The sequence below is a fragment of the Ochotona princeps genome, chromosome 2, assembly GCF_030435755.1.
Source record: "Ochotona princeps isolate mOchPri1 chromosome 2, mOchPri1.hap1, whole genome shotgun sequence".
Lineage (NCBI taxonomy): Eukaryota > Metazoa > Chordata > Mammalia > Lagomorpha > Ochotonidae > Ochotona > Ochotona princeps.
This window is the reverse complement of record NC_080833.1, coordinates 1,630,111-1,653,627: the sequence shown is the minus strand read 5'-3', so window position 1 is coordinate 1,653,627 and position 23,517 is coordinate 1,630,111. Positions and strand designations below refer to the sequence as shown.

Sequence of the window (23,517 nt, the reverse complement as noted above, 5' to 3'; positions counted from 1 at the left end):
GTGAGTGCGCACCCCCCGACTCCCAGGAGTCCCACTGCTGCACTCAGGCAGCCAACAGGAGTATGGCTCATGGACCCTGGGCCTGGCAGAAACATCTAGAATCAGGCCCTCCCCCCAGCCCGGGGACTTACCCATGGGCCCCAGGTTGGGCCCGGCCGCTGAGCTGTGGGGGGGAGGCTGGCCCACCAGCTGGTTAACCGAGGGCAGCTTGCCGAGGGCCCCGTGTGACTTGCTCATGGACGAGAGCACAGGCCCATAGGACGCAGGCTGCACGTGGCTCCTGCTTGGGAACAGCCAACACGTTGGCAAGGAACAGGGGCCCTCACCCGACCGGGACGCCTCTGAGGAAGCCCCCAGCCCCGGGGGACGGCGGGGGGGACCCCTCACCTCCCAGGCACAGCACAGAGTGGCTTCGACCCCAGCAAGCTCCTGCTTTCAAGCCCGGGGATGGCAGGGAGTGGGGGTGCCCCTCCTCGCCCCAGCGCTCAGAGGTGAGGGGGCAGCGTGGCCACCGCCTGGCCCCTGCTGGCCCCTGCTGGCCCCGGCAGCCCCCCGCCGCCCCCCGCCGCCCCCTGCTGGCGGGCTCACTCACGGCCTCTGCAGGAGCTGCTGCTGCTGCCGGTAGGATTCCACCAGCGGCGGCGGGACCAGCTCCATCAGCTCCAGGCTCTCCTTGAGCTTCATCAGGATCTCGAAGTTCTCCCGGCCGCGCACCTGGACACACAGCACAGGACGTCTGGCTGCTTGCCCCCTCCTGGGGGGGTCCCCGGCAGCCCCTCTTCTGCCGCACTGAACCCCCTGCCCCGGACCCACACTCAGAGCCCACTGCCAAGGCGGCACCCACGAAGGTGCTACAGAAACCCTGAACCAACAGGAATGAAAAGCTCCCACTGGGGCAGATGTTTGCTGAGGTCCCCGCGTGCTTCTTGCCAGCACAGACACTTCCGGTGGGCTTTCTGAAACCCCACACCCTGGCCCCCACCGTGCTTGGCTGGCTGGCCTCAGAGCTGCCCGCTGCCGGGCATGCCTCCCGCCTGCCTGCCACGCCCACTCACATGCATGCAGTACATGTCCTCGTCACAGTGACGCCGCTTCTTCACGGTGGGGCCCAGGGACGGGATGGCAGGGGGGCTCTGCTTGAAGGCTGCCGGGTGGACAGGGAGGGCTGCTGAACCATGGGCGGAGCCAGGGCAGCTGGGCAGCGGGGGACACCTGTTCCCTGCCCCCCAGGAACTGGGCCTCCCGTGTGTGCAGCCCATGGACCCTGGCCTTGGGTGCTGGGCCCAGGTCAGAGCCTGGGAGAGGTCCTGGGACTGAGGCTCTGGAATCACAAGACCTGTGTCCCCCAGACAGGCTCACACTGTGTCCCAGCCCTGCTGGCCTGGGGTTGGGGCAGCCCCATCCTGGGGGCTCCCGCCAGCACCCTGGCCATGTCCCAGCCCTGCTGGCCTGGGGGCAGGACGGCCCCATCCTGGGGGCTCCGGCCAGCACCCTGGCCATGTCCCAGCCCTGCTGGCCTGGGGGCAGGACGGCCCCATCCTGGGGGCTCCCGCCAGCACCCTGGCGGTCATGTTGCTCACCGCGCTTGCTGGCCGCCCCGTTCTTGGTGCTGCTCTCGCTCAGGGCCTGCTGCTCACGGTAGTGGTCTTCGTCGGCTTTGCGGTCTCGGCCAGGGCAGGCGCAGATGCGGCCCTCGAAGGAGCGGCGGCCCAGCACCTGCCCGCTGTCGGGCAGGCACAGCGCACACTGAGCTCCGGGGGCTCAGACTCTGCCCACCTCGGACCCTTGGACGGGCCTCGATGGGCCAGAGAGTGAGGGCAGGGGTCCCAGACATGAGCCAAGGCTTCCCAAACCCCACCGCAGCCAGAGGATCAGCTCCTTCTGGGATGGAAGCCGGCCTGCAGGCCTCTGCCTCAGGTCACTCCGGGGCAGGCAACTAACACAGAACCCCTGCAGCACCCCAGACCCGCCCCCATCATCTCTCTGCCCTCCACCGTCTCCCCCCGCCCCCCCCCGTCTCCCCTCACTGTCCCCGCCCCCACCGTCTCCCCTCACTCACTCCCGGGTCTCCAGGGTGATGATGATGAGGATGGGCCTCCTGTTCATGCCCCCGACGCAGCTGCTGTTACACATGAAGTTGTACAGGATGGTGGTGAATTCTGTCCCCACCTGTACAGGAGGGGCCAAAGGAGGCCTGGGCATCAGCACGTACTGACCCAGGAGCAGCTACACACCCACCCATCACCCACCATCCACCCACCCACACACCCACCCACCATCTACCACCATCCACCCACCCACCATCCACCTGTCCACCCTGTCGCCCAGGCACACGTCAGGCAGCGGGTGCTGTGCTGGCTCCGGCACCCAAGGGGAAGCAGACCCACTGTCTGCTCCCAGGGTAACACACAGCCCCACGATCAGTGCCAGATGCCAGAAACCGCACCTGAGTGGGCCTGGGCAAGGCCCTGGTGATGACACCTGCTGGGCACACCTTGGGTTCCTCTAGGCAAAAGGTTACAAGTGCTGACCAGAGCTGCCGGACCTCTGACAGTCTGGTTCCCGGCAGAGCTGAGAGGGGAACCTGGGCCTCCTCTCCCGGCACCTCTTGCAAACACAAGCAGCGACCCGGTACTGCTCTCTGGCTCAGGATGTGGACTGGAGCGGGAAGACGGCAGCCTTTCCCAGAATCACCACCAGAGGGCGGGAGAGCCTTGCTTTCCAGGACCCAGCAGGTGGGGTGGGAAGCGACAGCTTCGTGGCTGCCAGCAGGAACCACAGGCTCCGGTCAAACCCAGTCCTGGGGAAGGGGGTCCTGGGGCAGCGTCTCACCAGCCTCCTGTTCCAGCCCCCTCCCTTCTCGACCCCCCAGTCTCGATGCTGCCCCCTGCCCCTGCACCCAGGAGTGCACTCCTATAGGTCCCCACACGAGCTGGTGGGAGTGGAGGCCCTGGCACTGAAAGCTGCTCCAGGCAGAGTGCTCAGCCTCTCCTTGCCGGACCTCTGACCCCACTTCAGCCAGCACCCTAACCTCTGACCCCCACCTTCTGCCAGCACCCTAACCTCTGACCCCCACCTTCTGCCAGCACCCTAACCTCTGCACCCCACTTCAGCCAGCACCCTAACCTCTGACCCCCACTCCACTCCAGGCCCCTGCCGGCCTGCCTCTCTCAGCTGAGTGGAGGTCTCTGTTCCCACGAGGCTGTCACCTGACCTTTCCACACCCAGGGCCCTGGCTACTTTGGCAGAGCTGGGGACTAGGTGGCCCACAGAGGGCCTCTGCCCACCACGGCCTAGTCCAGGCCAGGAGGGCCCCGGGACCAGCAGATGTGTGGCAAGTCTGTCCTGTGGGGGTGCCCTGCCTACCTGGGGCGGCTCGTAGGGCACCACGACGCTTTGGCGGCCCGTGACAGGGTCGTCCACGTACTGTGCCAGGTTGTTGCCTTCTACGCGGATGAGGTGGCTGGCCGGGGCCGACTGTCCTGCCGGGAGGGGTGCTGCTTCAGGAGGCGCCCGCTGCGTGCAGCCCCGTCAGGCGCATCCCTGCCCCAGTGGGCCCCAGGGCGGGCTCAGGCTGGCTGGCAGCCCCGGTGCCCTCAGCCCTGGGCTCTGCTGCCCAGGTCCCCTGCTAAGCCCAGAGGAGCTCAAGGCCTTGCCAAGTACCCTGGGGAAACCTGGGTGCCCAGAGGCTCCCCCAGTGCCAGAAGGCCCAATGGTGCCCCCACCTCCTCCCGCCCCCAGCGCCTGCTTCTCATCACTGGCAGGGAGGACAGTCGGCCAGGGGATCCGTCAGGCGGGGGGTCCATCAGGCAGGGGGCCCACAGGCGGGGGGCCCACAGGCGGGGGTCCGTCAGGCGGGGGGACCAAAGGCGGGGGGACCACAGGCGGGGGCCCACCTTCATTGAAGTCCCTGCCCAGCTCGTGGTTGGGACAGCGTTTCACAATGTCGGTCACGTGTTCAGCCTTCTTGTAGACGGGCATGGCTCGGACGGCGGTGCCAGGGGGTGGCGGGCTAGAAACCTTGACCTGGATGGGGCACGTCTTGGCGATCTGGCAGTACAGTTTCTTCAGCAACGGAGAGTACTGCAGGAGAAGGGGGAGCGGGCAGTCCGCAGGAGCCCCCCACAGGAGGCCAGCCACTAGAGAGCCGCCATGCTGTCCACATCATGGGAGAGATCAGGAAATGCCAGGGATGCGGGGAGGAGGTGCTGGGGGGCAGGGAGGGGCAGCGGCCAGGCAGGCCCCTCTACCAATCACCCTACTCCACCCAAAGGCCCTGGGAAGAAATGGTTTTGCTGTATCCGCATGCACCAACTTCCCCAGGGAGCTGCTGGGGTGAGGGGGCAGGCTCTGGCTGGGGCGGCCCGGGGACTGGACACTGTGTCAGGCTGAGGAGTCCCAGAGTCGCCGGCCCCTGTTGTTGGAGGCTCTGACCACGGCCCCAGCATCCTGTCCACCGCCCCTCATGGGATGCCCTTCCTGCCCTGGCATCCAGTCTGGAGACCCAGGACTTCGGGACCACTTGAGCCACCACGTGGGCTCCCAGCCTCCCGAGCGGGCTGCCTGCCCCCGGGTCTGGCTTCTGTGTGTGCAGCACACCCCGAGTTCAGAGTCCAGGGAGATGGGACCGGCGTGGTGGCGCGGGGGGCTGAGTTTCAGCTACTAGGCTTTCTGTTTAGCTCCCTCGGCCACACCCGGAGGCAGCAGGAGCCAGCTCAGGACACGTGGGTCCCCAGCTCACACACGGGAGACTGAGAGGGACCCCCGCGGTGCTGCGTTCAGCCGGGCTCCTGTGATCATCTGGAGAGTGAGCCAGACTCAGATTCCCTCTTTGCTATGTTTTTCAAGCAGATGAAAATAAATCAATAAAACACTCAAATAAAATAAAATGCAAGAAATAGCCTCAGGGCTGCAGCCCCTCCTAGCTGAGGTGGTGGTCTAGTCTTACTTCCCTGGGCAATAGCCCCTGGGGTCCAGGGTCCCCGTGGCTTTTGGGTGCCCTGTCCCTGGGCTTGCAGGCTCCCAGTTTCCCGGGCTCATGCCAGCACCCTTGGCTGGGCCTCTGTTCTCATCGAGGCCCATGGCAGCCTGCCTTCCATCTGAGCCTGTTGGGGACAGGAGGGAGCAGGGATGGGCTGAGCCAGGTGTACACATGAGGACACAGGGCCAGGGTGCAGGATGTTCCAAGGCATCTCTGAGGCCCCGGGACAGCTACCGAGCATTTACACAGCACCGACTGTGTGCGGAGCGCACACTCCCAGGCCCTGGAGGAAGGTGGGGGGCTGGCATCATCGCCCCATCTCTCGGTAGTCACGTGTCTGCTGTGTGCAGCTGGGATTCAGCCAGGGCCCGTTCACTGCGCACTCCTGCGGCCTTCCCAGGTCCAGGGACGCAAGTGCCAGGGCCGCAGCAATCCAGTCTGGAGCAGACAGCCCAGCCCACTGGCCCCACCCACGAAGTCCTCAGAGCATGCCCCACTTCAGGCAGCTCCACTGTCCCATGCAAGGGGTTAGGTCAGCGTCTGCCGAGAACCTGTGGCCGGCTGGGCCACCGGCCAGTCCAGGCAGAACAGGCTGGGGGTGGGGGTGGCGGACGTGCTCGGTGGCCTTTCCCCTGGAGCCACCCTTGGAGCTGGGCAACCTGCCCCACATATGTCCTCACTGTGCCACGGGGTCCCCACCCCTGGGCAAGGCAGTACCTGCTCCCTGCCGGGGGCAGCTACAGCTTGCAGAGGGGAAAGTGGTGGGTGGGGGTGAGGAGGGACTCCAACGGGCTCCCAGCCTTCCTGCCCTCCCTACCCGATGCTGGCCATGCTGTGGCATCGCCCAGCCAGTGCTCCAGCCCATGGCCTGAGGTGCGTCCTTGTGTGTGAGCTGTACAAGATGGGCTGTGGTGACACGGCCCTGGGCACGGTCCCCATCTGTTGAGGGGAGGATGCTGCCTAGGCCCCTGCACCCCAACCCCACAGGACAGAACCAAGCACCCACTGGAGCAGGTGCGCCCCAGGTGGGGACACTGCCAGCCCCTGGCCCTGATGGCAAAACCCCTCGTCCCCTCCCCAAGGACTGCTTCTCCTTCCTCCCACAGCATGCAGCTGGAAACCAGGGCTCAGGGCAGAGGGGCCAAGTTATCCAGCCTGGGCAGGTCCTAGCCCCTGTTCTATTCACTCCACACCCCACAGAATGCCTTGGTCCCCTTGGGGATTCCCCCCAGCCCACTGCTCCTGTGGCCCCCAGGATAGGTTGTACCAGGGCTGCCCAGCCTGACCAGGTTCCTCTAGCTGGCACAGCTGAGCCCAGGGAGGCAGGAGTGCCCCCGGCCAGAGGCCAGCTCCTTTCCCGCGGACCCTCTGGGCTGCAGGACTCCCTGGCCTCAGGGCCACGCCGCCTCCTGCCTCCCTGGACCGCTAGATGGATGTGTTTCAACAGATTCGGAGCCGATAAAATCGTGTTTATCTTCGGCTGTTGACACGCAGCCGCCTGGACTTGCCTGCTCGGGATGCGTGTATTCCGTCTGCTCGCGGCAAGCGCTTTGCCCAAACCCCCAGCTGTTCCTCACCTCCCCATCTGGTCCAAGATGAACCGGGCCTGGCTGGGTGCCCCGGCTGCCAAGGATGGGCGGGGGCGAGGAGGTGGGGGCTGGGCACGGGGGCTGTAGGTTTTCTCGCTCCCCGGCAGCTGGGTGCCTGGCACGGGCAGGTTTGGGCAGGAGGACAGTGGAGAAGTGATAATAACTTGTCTGTCATTTTCCCAGGACATGTAGCTTCTTGCAAACCGCAAATACCGTTAACCAGCCCGGGTGAATCTGTTACAACAGATGCTGGGGACGGGCCTGCCGTGCCACGCCGCTTTTCCAGACGGCTTTGTGCAGCAGCTACCCGCCTCCCGTGCACACGTGTGCACGCGCGTGTGTGAGGCTCTAAGCCACATCCACACGACGGACACCCCCTCCCCACAAACTCCCAGGGCTGACCCTGGTATGACCTGGACGGGCTCACAGCCTGCTCTCCAAAACCCACCATGGCCCCCACGGGTCCCTTGCAATTCTGGGTGATGCCATCCCTTACCCCTCACTTGCCAGCGCCTGATTCCACCGCTGTCCCTGGCATCTTCTGGCACCGAGCTGCCAGGTGCTTGGGGGAGGGGCTCCGAAAGACGTCAGGGAGGACAGGTCCCCTCCCCAGGAAGCCCCCAGCCTGGGGTCGAGCTGAAGCTCACAGCCAACAGGTTGGGGGGTTGGGGGACCCTTCCCCAGGTTAAGCCAATGTGTGACCCATCAAGTGTCTACCTGGCTGGCACCAGGGTGGGAGACGGATGTGAGGTCGATTCTTCAGGCCTGACCATTGACCACCACTGTGGAGGGGGTGGACACTGTCCCAGGGGAGAGATGGGCTAAGCTGGGGCACCCCTGGGCACGGAGCAGCTTGGCTCATAAACACCCCGGGCCAGACAGGCAGGCAAGAGCCACATGGGACTCTCTGAGAGGCCCTGGGTAGCTGGCCCCTTCCCTGAGGCCTGGAAGCTGGGAGATGCGTGGGCCACAGGGCTCACAACCGCACAGCTCCCGGGGCCATGCTGGACAGAACTGGGGTGGTGTCGGGGGCAGCAGGCATCTGAGCTGGACATGGGGGACGCTGTGTGCTACACTCCCAGAGCTGAGGTAGACAGAGAGGTCCCTCCCTGTACAGCCCTACCCTGCGTCCGCCCCTGGGTCCGCCTCCAGGTCACCGCCTGCCAGCCCTAACGCTACCCCCGCCCCACTCCAGCCCCTGGAGTGTGGGCTCTGGGAGCTGCACCGGGCTGCGGGCTGCGCCAGCAACACCTGGCCAGGCCCTTTGCCCTGTGATGTCAGGAAACCAGGCCCCAGTTTCCTGTCACACAACACCCCCAGTCACTGGACTATTGCATGGGGTGGGGGTACCTTGATGGGGGCTAAGGAGCCGCTTGCCAGACAGACCAAAGCTTGAATAAAAGGAAGAGGTTTACAGTGGGAGGTTGGGTGGGGAGGAAGGGGTCCCCGGAGGCCAGCGATGTCTCCGACCACCCTTCCTAATGCCTCCCTAAGCATCAGCAGCTCCTGGGAGCTGAGCACGGGGCATGAGGTGGGCATGCTGTCCCACGTGTCCCCGCCCTCTGCAGCCCCACGGCCACCCTGGGAGCCACAGCAGCCCCTGTGTCCCCTGAGCTAGCAGCGAACTCACGGAGCAGGCGAGAAGATGGGAACCAGACTCCAGCTTGAGGAACCCACCAAGGACTGGTAGCTGGCACCTGCAGGGCACGGGCTCCCTGAGCCGTGGGACAGGAGGACCCTGCAGGCCATCGCCGGGCAGAGCCCAGTGCTGGCTGGGAGCGCTGTCCCAGGGAGTGAAGGGGGCTGTTTGGGCTTGGGCGTTTCCTGGACCACCACACGTCCCAATCCCACCTCCTAGGCTCTCCCACCCCCGGGCTCAGCTCAGCTTGGGCCCGGAGGGTCCACAAAGAAGCCCAAGGCCAGGGTCTGGTGCACCCAGGGGCCACTCGCACTTCTTCTCTTTGGAGTACCAGGGGGCAGGGCCTGACGCCCTGCAGTCCAGCTGGGGAGAGGGCTCCCCTGAGAGCAGACACCAAGATGAGCTCAGCCTGCAGGGCAGAGCGGCCACTCGGGAAGGGAGGCGGCCTGCGCAGATGCTGGGTGGACAGTCTCCATGTCAGGCCCAACCCAGAGTGCCATTTGCAGAGCCCACACATGGCAGCTGGCCAGCAGGGTCCTGGCCACTCGCTCAGCTGCCAGGTCAGGAGGAGGAACTATCCCTGGGTGAGCGGCAGGGCAGCGCTGTGGGTCCTCGGGGCTCAGAATGGGCTGCAGGGAGCCCTGGAGCTCCACCAGCAGCTACCTCACCGGGCTCTGTGGCTGGGCATACGCACGGACAGTCACACACATGTTCACATGTAAGCACACACGCGTATGCACACACGAACATGCACACCCACAGGCCGAGCTGCCAGGCATCAGTGGCCCAGCTCCTGCAGCAGCCTCCTGGGGCAGTCTTAGGCGGGTGCCAGACCCCATTGAGGAGAGGAGAGCCGAGCTGCGGACACGCACAGGACACCTGGCTGGAGCCCAAGTTCTCAGTGAACTCTGCAAAAGATCAGAAGTGCCTGGCTGGAGCAGGGAGCACTCCGGCCCCTGCAGCTCTGAGCCCCCCAGCCCCACACCAGAGCCCCCCAGGGCCAGGCCCCGGGCTCTCCCTGGATGGTACCAGCCAGGCCCGGCATGGCCCAGGGGTGGCCCTGCAGAGTGCAGGTCCTTCCTCCGGGGGCTCTGAGCCTATACATGCCTCACAGCTGCAATGCCAGTGAGCTGCCCATGGGCTTGCCCACTCCTGGCCTCTGCAGCTCCCCATGACCCTCAGCTTACAAGCAGCAGTGAGCCACCGGCCAGCCCTAGAGCCTTGCACGACCCTACTCTTTTGGGGTGTGACCCTGGGGTTTCCAGCTCCCTCTGCCGGAAGTTCTTGCACAGCTGGGCAGACGTGGCTGCCTGGGGCTCAGGGAGCAGACCCCCTCCGGCCCCCGACACAGTCTGGGGGCAGCGTCTGGGTTGCAGGACACCAGATGGGACGGTGGGCTCTGGGCTCAGCTGTGCAGCAGGCGCTCAGATGCAGTTCAGGATTTGAGAGCATCAGAGATCAACTTCCTGCACACGAATGACCCCTGGCCAAGCTCCCGCTCCATGTCCTGGCTCAGCCCGCTCATCTGGGCCCCAGCCCAGCTGCAGCACGGCGTCTGGGAGAAGCCGGGGCACCTCCCAGTCCCCTGCCATGCAGCATGGCTGGCGGAGGCGGGTTGGGTCCGTAGAGCCAGCCGGGCTTGGCAGACTGAGTGCACGCTGGTGCTGGGGTGGCACCGTGACAAGTGTCAGGGTGACGCTTCATTTGCCCACAGAGGGCAGGTGGCACCTGCCACTGCCGACAAGCAGGAGAGTGGAGGGCACAGCGTTAGGTCCAGGTGGGTGAAGCCTGAGAGGTCAGCCCCCTCTTATCATTGGTCCACCCGGGACCCCCTAGAGTCCCAGAGACTGTCCCCCCGACCCAGGAACTAAGAGCAGTGATGGAGGGGAGAGAGAGAGCGAGAGAGAGCGAGCGAGAGAAAGAGCTGTCCTTGGGACGGAGACAGGAGGTACCAGGCTGCAACCAGGGTATACAAACGGTGGGTCCATCAGTCCCAGCTCGGCACTTTGCTGCGGGATGACCTGGGCCTCCCCATCCGGAAAGCGAGTAGATGGAGAGTATATATTCACCTGCCCGCCCCACGGCCACAGGGCCACACAGTAAGGCTTTTAGATGCTACCGTGGCACTGCTCCGTGTGGCCCTAGATCACAGAGCTGGCTCCACCTGAGTGCCATGCACACGGCACCAGGTCCCATCACCCCCTGACCCTGCTTCGTGCTCCTTGCCGCCCCCCACAAGATCCAGGCCGTGCAAGGAGGTGGCCAGGCCCAATGGGTGGCCACCCTGGGAGTCCACGCTTTGGCCAGGACCCTGGGGCTGCGGCTGGGCCTCCTGAGCTGAGTCCTGGCCGCCCAGGCTGGGCACCCACTCCACCCAGGGTCACTGCGTACAATGTGAGCAATTTCCCCCCAAATAATCCACGCTTCAGCCCCACAATCGGCATCGTTAGAACGCTTCCCTTGCCTTTAAACACACATAATTGCTTCTGGTGCCAGTAAAAGATATTAATTCCTCCTATGCATTCCATAAACGTGGAGCATAATGCAATTGATACCACGATCGTGTCGGGACACCTCCGCTATTATTCTGCTGCTCACAGACCTGCCAGAGGCTGGAACGTTTGCTCCTGAATCCATTAACATTGACTCAGCCGCCTGCTGCCCGGGAACACCTCCCAGGGCTCCTTGAACCTCCTCTTGCCCTGCCTGCCATGTGTTCTTACCCAGAGGGCGGGAGGCACCCTTGTGCCATGCACCATGCAGCATGACCAGCTGTGCCCCAGGAGGGCAGCTGGGGGCCCAGCATCTCAGAGCAGCCCAGGAGGGCGGCTGGGGGCCCAGCATCTCAGCGCAGCCAGCCGTGCCCCAGGAGGGCAGCTGGGGGTCCGGCATCACAGCTCCTGGCAGCCACCCTGCTGGCTGTTGGCCCTGAGCAGGCCAGCTCTGACCCCCACAAGGACCCTGTTGCCCAACTTTTTGCCCAGTGCCCAAGGCTCCCAGCCACCAAGGACAGCTGCCCTCCCTATAAGGCAAAGCAGGGTCAGGACGGGGAGAAGCAGGGCTGGATGGCCACGAGGTACAAGAGCCCCCTGCCCCATGCTTCCTCCCTGGGACCAGTCATCCACAACTCTGCCCATCAGTGGGAAGCCCAGGCAGGGCACGGGTTCTCGGCCCAGCTCCACCTACCCACGACCTGGAGGCCTTCCCCACAACCATGGTCTGTCCCTCCTGTCTCCAGTGGGTCCAAGAACAGGACCAGCCTCAGCTGGGAGCCATGAGCAGTGTGATGGCACTGCCAAGCACGCGGCCTGCGGTGAGGAGCACCGAGGGCCAAGGCAGCAGTGCGCTCTCCCACGGAGGAGGCTGGGCGCAGCAGGCGGCTGAACTCCATCCTGCCTCTTACCCTTCCTCCTGCCAAATACTGGCCTGGCTGCCATTGGTGCTGTTTGTACCCACATGCCCAAACCCACCCCACCTGCTCCTGGCAGGGCCCAGGGTGTGTGGCCTGTATAAGACATGTGTAAAGAGGTGCCTGGTGCGTGGTTCCTGCGTGTCCCTACACGTGTGCCTGTGTGTCCTGTCCATGTGTGCACGTGTGCTGGGCACCTGGTGTGTGGCATGTGTGTGTCATACACGGAGGTGCAGCCACATGCCATGCGTGTGCATGTGTGTGGGGCGCAGACCTGAAGCCTGAGGGAGCTGTCATGGTTGGACCGCAGGGGCCAGGACACACCTCCGCAGAGGCCAAGGTTGCCGTTAGCCACCGTGCTCGGGTGGGAAAGCGGCGAGACCAGCAGTCCACGCAGAAGTGTACTTGAGGAGAGATGGAGGATGTGTCGGAGGGTGGCGTGGTGGGGGTGGGGCAGCAAGCCCTGGCGGTGCCTGCAAGGCTGGACCCCGGGAGCCAGGAGCAGGTGTCGCTGGCCCCCCCTCGGCAGGAAGGCAGCCCCCAGGGATCTGTGTCCAGAGAGCTGAGGTGCCAAAAATCTCATTATCGATGTCAGTCCCACCTCCACCCCCTGAGGACTGGGCTGGGGAGGGGCCTGGGCGCAGGCGGCTGCCTCTGCTCCCCGGCTGCCCAAGGCAGCATGCAGACCCTGCAGGTGCCCGTGTCCACTGCTTGGCCACCGGGTCAGACTCTGGGGTGGGTGATCTGGGGGAGGGTAGCAGAGCCCCAGGTGGACGTGGGAGAAGCTCTGACGGCCTCAGGAGCCCCAGGTGCCCAGGCATGGCATCAGCCCCATTGGCACCCTCCCACATCCGCCGGGAGGCCCCCACCCTGTCCTGGCTGCCTGCCAAGGTCTCAGCTCAGACCCTCGTGGTGCGAGGCTGCTCCCTGCCACTCGGACACGGGACAGCGGGCTGAACATGGAGAGTAGTGAGGCCCCTGTCACAAGGGGCATGTAGGTGTATGGGATGCCCCAGCTCCAAGTCACTGTGTAGGGAGACAGACCGGGGCCCTGCCTCAACGGGCAATAGAGAACTGAGGGAGACCAGAGCAGGTGCAGCCGCTGCAACGCCCTCGGGAGCCTGGCTCGGAACACTGCACCCAGAGCTGCGGCTGCTCAGCTCCATGCCGGGGAGCCACAGGCAAGGCCAGGAGAATGGACAGCTGCAGGGAGTGGGCCTGGAAGACACGAAGTCCTCAACCACTGGCCAGGGCTGGGTTGCCCTGGCGTCCCATGCTGAGCCCCCCTTGACCACAGCCGGTCTGGGGTAAAGCAGGGACAGCAGGGAGCCCATGCTTGGCCAGGAACCAGGGATGAGTGCAGGGGAGTGGACCCCAGATTCCCACTGGGGCTCCAGCGGGCCACCTGCAGGGTGCAACCTGAGCCGCCTTAGGCTCCGCCCACCTTGCCCACCAACCCTGGACTGGTTCTTAAAGCGGAAGTACTCCGGGTGCTGCACTCAGGGCTCTGAGCTTGGATGAATCCGCTCCACGGGTCCTGACTCCATGAGGGGCTGGAGGTCAGCCCACCCTGCCAGGGAGCACCCTGGCACACCTCCTGCCATCCACCCACAGTGTGGCCATTCCGGAGGGCGCCTTCTTGGAGAGGCAAGGAGACCCCGAAGACCCCTGAGACTGCCACTCCCGCCCACTGGCCTGTGTCCAGCAGTACCTTGTTCCCTTGTGTGGTACGGGCTGGGCAGCTCAGTGGTTGAGGGCAGCTCAGTGGTTGGGGGCAGCTCAGTGGTTGGGGGCAGCTCAGTGGTTGGGGGCAGCTCAGTGGTTGGGAGCAGCTCAGTGGTTGGGGGCAGCTCAGTGGTTGAGGGCAGCTCAGTGGTTGAGGGCAGCTCAGTGGTTGGGGGCAGCTCAGTGGTTGAGGGCAGCTCAGTGGTTGGGGGCAGCTCAGTGGTTGGGGGGCAGCTTTACGGGTCCCCTTCAATATCCTCAGCTACAATCTACATAACTGGATGCCAGCCACCACCCTTCCCGTGCCTCAATTTCCTTTCCACAGCAAGGGCAGACCCCACCTTGGGGCTTATGGGACCACACCTGTGGCCAGGGACTGCAAGGAGGGCAGCCTTGAAGCTGGCCGTTCCTGGACCCCAAGCCCTCGTCCATGCTGCGGCTCTACTCCTCTAGCCACGAAAGCGCACACCTTAAACGCGAACAGATAACCAAATAACCAAACCCGCCAGTGGCTGCCTGGAGGAGGCAGTTCCGACCTCTCCCCAGCTCCCCTCCCACCTCCGTCCTGTGCACCAGCCTCACGCAGCCGAGCCCTCAGAAAAGCACTTCAAATGAGAGCCCCAGCCCAGGTGCAGGGGGACTGGCGGACACTCCCAGGGTCAGTGTCTGCCTCCTGCCCCACAGGTCCGCAGTCCAAGAAGTGGGCAGACCCAGACTGCCCAGTCCTGGGACCCGCCTCCCTCCCCCCACCCTAGTTGCTCCTCCCTGCTGAGCCCCATGCAGGCAGCCAGCGAGTGGGGTTGTGTTCTACCCTCCGGAGTCCTGGATGACACGGCCATCTGGTCCCCAGCCCTGAGCCCGAAGTCCTGCTCGACACGGCCACCTGGTATCGAGCCCTAAGCTCAGAGCTCTGGACGACACGGCCACCCAATCCTGAGTCGGGAGCCCTGGACGACACGGCCACCTGGTCCTGAGTCAGGAGCCCTAGATGACACGGCCACTTGGTCCCCAGCCCCGAGTCCAGCAGGCACGACAGGAGAGGGGGCGGACTCACCGTCCAGGTGGCTGACTTGGCGGTGCTCGACTGCTGGAAGGTGACCTCGAAGTGGTGGGGACCGGGGTAGTCGGCATTGGAGGGGATGACGGGCGCTGGCGACATGGTGTCGAAGGTGGAGCTGGGTTGCGCGTAGGGCGAGTGGGTGGGCACACTGGCAGCGTGCTCTGGGGTGTAGGGGCTGGCGGCGGCCCCGCGGCTGCTCATCTGGTCCATGGTGCTGCCGAGCAGATTGAACTGGGCCTGGCATGGGGAGGGGGAGAGGGGAGGGGAAAGACACACGGTCGGGCTGTCCCGTCCTGGGAGGTGTCCTGTTACAGGAGCCTTAAAGGGCCAGCCAGTACCAGTCATCCCAAATACTTCCCCGCCCCCCCCACAACCCCAACAGGCCACTACTTGCGTCGGGATGAACTGACATATTCACCTCACTCCCCTCCGCATGTGGCTCCCGGGTGCCAGGGTTTCAGGGAGCCACCCAGTTTGAACGGGATGTGAGGGAGGCTATGAAACTGCAGGGCAGGGGTCCAGCAAGCAGCACCCCCACTCCCACCAGTCTGTGCCCCCACGGGTCCTGCTGCAGCCCGTAGCCGTGGCGCCATGGCTCAGGTTAAAGCCACAGGCTCAGGGAGACCCACAAACCCCTGAGCCAGGCGGTAGGGCTGGGCACCTGGCAGGGGTCGGTCCCCGGAGGTCCAAGGCTCAATCAAATGGTCCTCCCCCAGGACACTGCTGCTCCATCCTAGGCTAGGTCCCACAGCCCAGCCCTGCCCCGGAACTGGTGAGCATGTCCCCTGGGGGTCTCCCAGGCCAGCTGCGCCCAGCAGCTCCCGGGACGCAGGGACAGGAGCTCACAGGGGTTCCTCCGAACCAGGGCAGTGGGCTGTCCAGCAGACCTCTGTCTGGGGCCTGAAGAACGCACCCAAGGCTGTGGGAACTCTCCCCAGGCCGCAGCCAAGCAGACTGGGGTCTGCAGGAGAAAGTGACCTGACCCGACAGTGCCCTCGTGGACACAGGGAGCAGTGGTCAGCTGGGCAGTGGGTCTGGGTCCCCAGGCACAGCGGGCAGCCGGTGGAGTCCCCACACCCCTCTTCACTTCTCGCTTCACCCATCCATCTCCTCCAAAGCCCAAACCAGAAAGGGATGTTCCGACCCTGGTTCCCCGCGCCCTAACGCTGGAGGGAGAGAAAGCCTGGGCAGGCCCCCAGGTGGCACACTCCCTCCAGCTCTGCCCGCCTGCAGGGCTCAAGGCCAGTGGTGTGCCCACCCAGCGTGCAGACCCAGGCAAGTCAGGAGGGAGGTGCTGGGCTGAGGACTACCCTACTGTGTGAACGGGCCCTGTGGATAGACCCTGAAGCTGTCACGCCGGGGGAGAGGAGTGGGCAGCAGAGGCCCCTCTGTGCGGTGGGCATGACATGCCCGGCCTCAGTACACGCTGGGGTTATATAGGCAGGACAGCAATCACTAGGGCTGTGCGGAGGGCAGGAGCAGGCATGGAGGCTGGCAGTGCCAGGGTTTTTCTTTGGGGTGGGAGGATGTTCTAGTACTGAGCGTGTGAGTGCTGCTGCAAGCTCCCCTTAGTGGCAGGCCTGGACCCTCGCCTCTCCGGCCTCCTGTGATCAGGTCAGCTGACCCTGCCCTTTGCAGGACCCCTCTGTCCCGGGGGAGTCTGGCCCAGGAGTGGCAAGGAGGGAGGGCACAGCCTCATGTCGCTTCCACAGCAGGGCTTGGGGACAGAGGCCAGCAGAGATGGCCCAGGGGAAGTGCCCAGCTCCACTAGTCCACTCCCCAGACCTCAGACCCTCGCCACGGCCTGCAAGGTTTCCCAGGTCCTGGTGACCACTCCCTGTCATCGCTTCCACCAGCCGTCCCACGGCCCTGCCTGAAGTCTCCATCTGGTCCGCTTGGGGCTTGCCCACAGCCCAGACCAGCTCCGAAGACCCAGCACAGTCATCCATGCCCGAGTTCCACTTAGCCCAATGACAGGGCACAGCTCCGTTCCCCCGCCCCTGGTGGACTGTAAGTCTTAGGAGGGAGTCCAGGCCATCCTGGGGCCTGATTCTGCAGCCGCTGGCCTCGAGGGTGCATACCTGTGAACTGCGGCCAGGACTAGCGGAACCGTGTGGGTGGTGGGGTGTGTGCGTGAATGTGAGAGGCACAGGGACACACCCAGGTCCACCCCAGGGCAGGACGCATGCAGGAGGCGCTGCAGCCCTGGGCTCTCCTCTCCCTGGGAGGAGACTCCAAGCACAGGGCACCTGCAGCTCGTGCTGCTTTCTCACTGATGGCACTGGGCAGGGCCTCAGCCAGTGACCGGCTAAGCAGGTGACTGAGACGAATGGTGGAGGGGCTGTGGCCACGAGCCAGCCCCTCCTGCCGGAATCTCCCCTCTTTCAGAAGGGGTTTCCCCTGTGGTGGGTTGGGGTCCCGGGCTGGCCTGAGTGGGATGGCCCTGGCTTCGAGGCTTTCCAGAGGGGTCTCCCAGGGGAGGACTGCACTGTCCTCTCTGGGAACAACGCAGGCCTCGCCTTGGTGGAGGGAGAAGTCACAGCTTAATTTGCATTCTTTAGGGAGCTGAGCAGGGTGCCAGGGCACATAGAGGAACTGGTTGGAGCTGAGGGGCACAGGGCCATCCGGCAGGCAGGGGCTCCGGCAAGAGACAACGTGGGGTCCTGGCACTCCTGCCCGGGGCCCAACAGAGGCCTCCCCAGTGCCACGCAGCAACTGCTCCCCAGCCCCTCCACCCAGGGACACCGAGCACGGGCATGTCCACTGGACTGGATGGTGTGTGGCCACGCCCCCGCTCATCCTTGTGTCTCCAGGGTCACCTCTGAAATGCCCTCCCTGCCCATGGCCACGGCGCCCACTGCATCTGCAGCTGACTGCGTAGACCCCTCAGGGGAGGCTCCCAGGGGATACTGCCCAGCAGGGAGCCAGGGCCCGGGTGGGGCCAGCCTGGCAGGGTCCCTGGAACCACAGGCCCCTGGAAGCCCGGGTGAGACCCCCTCGGCAGAAGGGCGGCACCCAGGCTAAACCAGGACTTTTTGGTTTGTTTTGCTTTCAATGAGAACTGCAAGATAGCGGGCTAATTAGGACACGCCCGGCCCGCGGCACCCACATGTGTATGCTTGTGCGTGCAGGGCTGCTGGGCGCAACCCAAGCAGGGCCGCAAGGCGCAAAGGGGAGCCAGGAGCCGGTGGCGGGTAGCAAGGCCCTGCTAGTCCCTGTGCCTTGAGCTGGGGTAAAGAGAACTTGACCTTCCCAATGGGGTCTCCCGACCCCATCCAGGCCTCTCAGCCTCCAGTTGCCCGCACCCACTGGCCAGCTCTGCAGCCTCCCCAGATAGGTACAGAGCATTGCTGTCCATTGCGGGCTGCGGGACAGGGGCAACTGAGGGCATCAGAGCCGCCCACGGGGCCATGACTGTCTGGGGTGTCCCCTTACACCCCAACTCTGCTCTTTGAGACTAGGGGCACTGGTCCTGGGCTCCAGGGTGGCCCAGGAAACAGCACACAGGTGCTTGGGCGGGTGTAGGCGGGCGTGGGCAGGTATGGGCAGGCGGCTCTGGAAGGACACGGGACAGTGACTGCGGTGAGCACCCGGTGCCGAGTCCTGGAAGCCCACTAGGGAAGCCCCTCCCAGGAGTGCAGGGCTATAGAGCCAACCATCTCATGGGCCAACTCAGAGGGTGGAAGGGGACTCGAGCCCTGTCCAGGGGATACGCTAGGGAAAGGCCAGAGGCAGAGGCCACACAGGTAGCAGCCTCTGGCCCCCCGACACCACCCTCAGCGGCAGCTCAGCCAGCCCCTCAGCCCCCAGCTGCAGCCTGGGAGCCCAGGGTAGAGGAGGGTGCAGCCTGGAGCTTGGGCCAGCCCCTCAGTCCCTGTACCACTGGCTGGACACCCAACACGGCCCTCTGGTGAGGGTGGGGGCAAGCATGAGAAGTGACAGCCAGGTGCTCCCTGCTTGACGCAGGTCTCACCTCACTGGCACAGACAGCCGGCCAGGAGGAAGCTGGCTGGACTGGCCAGAGAGCTGAGCCAGCAGGCAGCCCCTGGGGGCAGGGGCCGCCCTTGTCCCCAAGATGTTTCCTAGTGACATGTCAGGAGGCTTGTCTGGAAGCGGCCACTCGGAGCTAACTGGCAGCCCATCTCAGAGGATGCCTCAGACGTCAACACATTGTCTCACATCTTCATGTGACATCTCCCCTGAGCACCCTGATGCAGAAGTGAACACCTGGGCCTTCACTTCCCCCCAGCTCCCACTCCATCATGCTGCTGCTGTGCCCTCATGTCCACACGCACCCAAGCCTTGCTGACAGTCCCAGCAGAAAGCCAGCTCTGGGGGGTGGGGGCCCTGCCCTGCAGCAGCCACGGCCTCCCTGCCCAGGCGGTACAGCCCTGCCCAGCGCCATACTTGCAGCTCTATCCTGAGCCTGCCCTGAGCACACCTTGCCCCACCGGCCCTGCCTGGCTGTCCCCGACACGGCCCCTGTGCTAGCTTCAGGAAAGCTGTGGGTTTGAGCCCCAGTTCACAGTAGCCTCACGTCTTGGTCCCTGCTGGAGGAACAACAGAGCTACCCCCACTTTACCCCCAGGAGCATCCTTATGGACCACAGCCCGGATTTGAACACGGGGAGGGACAGGGACAGTCACTGGAGCCCACAGCAGCTCTGAAAGTCCCTCCCCCAGCCTGCACGTCGGGCCCACCCTCCCTGCTCAGCCACCCCTCCCTGGGCACTGCCCGCATCCCATGTGACGACGCTGAGGGCCGGGTCTGTCCGCCCTTGGGGTCTGTCTCTCCAGGCTCCCCTTTGACTTCCACTTTGCATCCCAGCCCCAGCCTCCAGGGTCCCTGGCTGCCGGCAGAGCCTCTCGCCCAGCCTTGGGTCCTTAAGGACAAGAATCTCCACAACCTTCCAGGCTCTCCAGCGGGCAGGTCTGGACTCGGGTGGCAGCCTCTCCTGGGGTGAGGGGCCCACAGCAGCCTGGCCTCGGCTCAGAGAGGCCGCTCGTGTTCGCTGGCATGCTGGCGGGAGCCCTCCATTTCACTGGTATTTCCCACAGTGTCTCCTGGAGTCTGTGATTAAACGGATGGAAATGACGACAAGATCCGACTTGTGCCCGGGGTGCGGGTGGGGGGCCTCTGCCTGCACAGATCTGCACACAGCACCCTCCGCTCTGCCCGCCGAGGCCCAGCTTGCTCAGCGCTGTGCTGTGGCCATATGGAACTTTCCACCCCTCGTGCCCCTGGCGGCTGCCACAGACATGCGTCTGCAGGACCCGGGGCACCATCTGCACCACACAGGGCGGCAGACGCAGTGGGGTCCAGAGCACTCCAGGCTGGGGGTCTCCAGGCTGTACACCAAGACCCTTGGGCTTGACAGACACGCCCTGGGGGACGGCTCCATCCAGGAGACTAAAGCTGGACTGAAGAAGGGCACTTGTGCTGTGAAGCCTGCTGGGGCCAGGCGCAGGCGCAGTGAGCTCCGGCCTGTGCCCACTGGCCAGAGCCCACACCAGGTAGTGTCAGCCCAGCACCCTGAGTCCACGTGTTTGTCCCCACCCTGCCTGTCCATCTGTCCTGCTGACAGTCAAGCCACAGGCTGCTGGGTGGGGGCCAGGTATGACAGCGAGCAGCCATGCTGACATGTGGAGGTGATGGCGGGTGGGGGAGCCACAGACACAGTAACCTCAGCGTCAAGGCGACACAGGGAAGAGCACCCACTGCTGCCCAGGAGCAGCCCAGCCCTGCCCTGCGCACACCCTGCAGAGGGCCTGCCACTCTGGCGCTGCTCCCCGCTGTTCCTGGCCTTCTTGGGCAGCCTGCAGGTACCGGGGGAGCAGTGGTCCCTGCGCCCCCTGGGCAGATAGCCATGAGCAAAGCGGCACCCTCTGCCACTCAGGAACACTGGGTGGGGCCGAGTGGCAGGAAGGGTCCGCCCCTGGGGTGGCTGCAGGTAGAGTGGGCTGAGCAGGGATGCTGGTCACTTGAGCATGTGGTGGCAACCACGCCAGGGAGTGGGCCAAGCCCGGGCACCTCTGAGTCGAGAGTGGGCAGAGGGTGTCTGGGTGTGCGGGGAGGTGGTTGACACACAATATTGGGCCAAGAACGGTGCCAGGGTTAGGCCTGAGCCCGTGGAAGAGACGCATTCCCGGGACCTGAGCTGACATGGGCTGGGAGCCCCCAGGGGAGACGGGCTGACGCTCAGGAGCAGCCTGCGGGACCGGCCCTGTGGGCCTGGATGGGGGGCGCTTCGGGATAGGCTCTGGGCAAGGCGATGGAAAGCAGAGCTGGCAAGCAGGACGATGCCGGAACGGGGCACCAGCGACCATGGCAGAGGAGCGGCTGCAGGCTCTTTGCCTGGCGTGGGGGTTGGACCCGCATTCTGTCCATACAACCCAACAGTGAGAGAAAGCACGCCATCCGGCTGGTCGTGGGCAGGTGACTGAGCAGAGAGTGGCCAGGAGGGCCGAGGGAAGATGCGGGGAAGCCGTGCTGGGAAAGGCTGCTGGCAGCAGGCAGCCATGGCCCCAGGGGCCTGCCCTTCCTCCAGGCAGCAGTACAGCAAGCATGGCCACTGGGGACAGAGGCGTAGGGCGGGATCCGCTGGCACCTGACACTGCTGCCTGCCCCCTCTGCACCCCATGGCCCCAGGAAAGGACTCTGGAGCCTCAGCACTGTGGTCTCCCTGTGGCAGCCATTCACAACAGCCGAAACGTGGGATTGGGTAAGGGGCCGGGGGGTGCACAGCACAGAAAGCACGATGGCCGTCCAAGCCACGCACCCAGATCGGGAGGGCATCGGATTCCAGGAACAGCCTGAGCGCGGCCCACAGAAGCTGCGGGCTGCCCCTCGTATCTGGGAGCTGGGAAAATGAGGTCCCAGGAGACACGGGAGCTGGGGAGGAGACGGAATGCACCACACAATGGCTGCAGCGCCTGCAGTCAATCACGCACGTCCAGGGCGGAAGGCCTCCTGCCCGGGGGCAGAAAAGCCAGCATTGCTGGAGGTGGACACACCCTGGCACGGTCAGGACACCTGCCCTGGAGGCATGAGGCTACACCCCACTGGCAAGGGCCAACATTGAATGCCCATGCAAGCTGAGAGCCCCAGCTGAATGCCGTGGGGGGCTCTGCCCCTGCGCTGCCTCCTCCACCCCCAGGTCAGGCCCTTCTATCTCCCCAGGTGGCCAGAGCCCCAGGCCTGCAGAGGGTCCGCCTCACAGCTGTATTCTCACACCCCACGCACGGTGCAGCCTCTGTGGTCCCCAGCCCAGGCCCTTCTCAGTCTCCATGGCTTCCCTAGAGCTCGTGCGGGGTCCCAGAGCTTGGCTCTCACCTGCTCCTTCCTGCTTGCGCCACACAGCCCCCAGCCCCCTGCCCGCCCCAGTCCTTCGCTCCAGCCGGCATGGCCCAGGCCTCTGAATTTGCCCCCATCTCACTCTCTCCCACGGCTTTCCATCAGAGGAACTGGCAGAGCTGCCCCTGCCCCATGCCACAGGAAACCCCAACATTGCCTCGGGTCCTGCCCTTCTTCCAAGGTCACCATTACACCTGCCCATCCCAGCCCAACTACCTCCCACCGCCTCCAAAGCTTGGCCCCAGCCACCGGGCGGCACTCCTTGCCCGCGCCCCGCACCATCTGCCCTCCACCACTTCTTTTCGCTCCTCCCGCTCCTGAGTGGCAGCTGATGTGCGTCACGGACACGCCGGGCACAGCAGAGCCCCCAGCTCCACTGGGTACCTCCATGCATACCCCACGTCCAGCCTCCGTGCTCTGTGTGGTTGGAGCGCTCCTCCAGCCTTATCCGGCCTCAGCCTGGCCTCACTGGGGTCCACCCCCACTCCCCACCCATTGCACAGGGCCTTGCTAGGATCTGGGCCAGCTCTGTGCCCTGTGTAGCACACAGCAAGTACCCAGGAACCAGTGCCTGTCACCACAGTTCTGCTTGGGGTCCTCCCTGCCCAGAGGCAGCTTGCACCTCCCGCCCGTTCACGCTGCTTGTCCTGAAAGTGACCGATGCCCACAGGGGCCAGGACTCCCGGGTCAGCTCTGCCAGCATCAGTCCGCGAGCCAGTGTGGGGCTTGTTCGGGAAGTCAGAGGCTCCGGCTGGTCCCAGTCCTGAGACCCTGGCGTGCACCTGTCTCATCCTAGACATCCTGCCTGCTCCTGCCTACCCTGCCCCAGTCAAGCCTGTGTGACTCAGGCCGTGGAGGCTCCACAGAGCTGTGGGGGCTCAGTCAGGAAGGAAGGCAGGCGCCAACGAATGCTCGCCTGCCAGGCCCCGGCTTCCGTGTGTGCCATTGAGAGCCAGCACGGCCAGGGGCTCCTCTCCCTTGCTGCACCCCCTGGCTCAGGCATCGGTTACAGAGTTGAAGGAGGCCGATGAAGGGGTGCCACTCCCCAAAGATGTTCCCTGCAGGGCTGCAGACAGAGCTGGCCCTCCGCCACTACCAAGGCCATGACCAAGGCCACACCCAGACACAGATCGTCCACTGTGGGCAAAGACTACTTCTGCCGCACAGCCTCACGCGGTGGGGCAAGGACACAGATTCTCTCTCTGGCCCAGGCCATGTCCCTGAGGGCAAAAGGCGTGGGTGCCAAGGAGGGCCTTCGGTACCGCCTCTGCCCTCCCCAGCACAGTTGTCTGGCTCAGTCGACTCTTACTGGCCACGAGAATGACTGAATGAGCGGGTGAACCACTGTCAGCTCAGGCGTGGAAACAAGCAGCGGGGACCCAAGAGGCCGTGGCTGGTGCTCAGAGACCCTCTGCCCCTCCCGCCCCTGGAAACGCTCAGAGGCTCCGCCCCGCCCAGCCCTCCCCACTGTGGGTTACAGGGTGACAACATTCAGGGAGAAGCCTGCACCTGCTCCCCAGGTGCAAGATGGGGGGCCCCAGCTGCACCCCTGGAATTTCAGGTGTGACAGAGGCCAGTGGCCACCTGCTTCTCTGGGGGTGCAAGGCTGCCTGCCCTCAGGGGAGCCCCAGGCCGGCTGTGCATCTCCAATAACAACAGCGATGCATCGGGGAGTCAGCGAGTGGGCGGCCGGCAGAGGGGACCTCCTCCTCCTCCCATGTGGCTTCCCGCTGAGGCTGAGCCCCAGCAGCAGGTGTCGGG

At 64.9% G+C, this 23,517-nt stretch overlaps 1 protein-coding gene across 2 annotated transcripts in view; it reads right to left on the bottom strand.

Annotated features, from left to right (window-relative positions):
• The window catches only part of TP73 (tumor protein p73), a 32,641-nt gene that overhangs the window by 2,039 nt on the left and 7,085 nt on the right, over window positions 1-23,517 (bottom strand). Inside the window, exons 3-10 of one of the 2 annotated variants that reach the window (XM_058660767.1) lie at window positions 14,398-14,640; window positions 3,897-4,083; window positions 3,367-3,482; window positions 2,060-2,169; window positions 1,581-1,723; window positions 1,056-1,144; window positions 593-714; window positions 132-280 (exon numbers count right to left, since the gene is read on the bottom strand). In XM_058660767.1, coding sequence (XP_058516750.1) covers window positions 132-280; window positions 593-714; window positions 1,056-1,144; window positions 1,581-1,723; window positions 2,060-2,169; window positions 3,367-3,482; window positions 3,897-4,083; window positions 14,398-14,640 — 1,159 coding nt within the window. The remainder of the gene's footprint in view (window positions 1-131; window positions 281-592; window positions 715-1,055; window positions 1,145-1,580; window positions 1,724-2,059; window positions 2,170-3,366; window positions 3,483-3,896; window positions 4,084-14,397; window positions 14,641-23,517) is intronic. The other variant, XM_058660768.1, reaches the window with a different exon arrangement.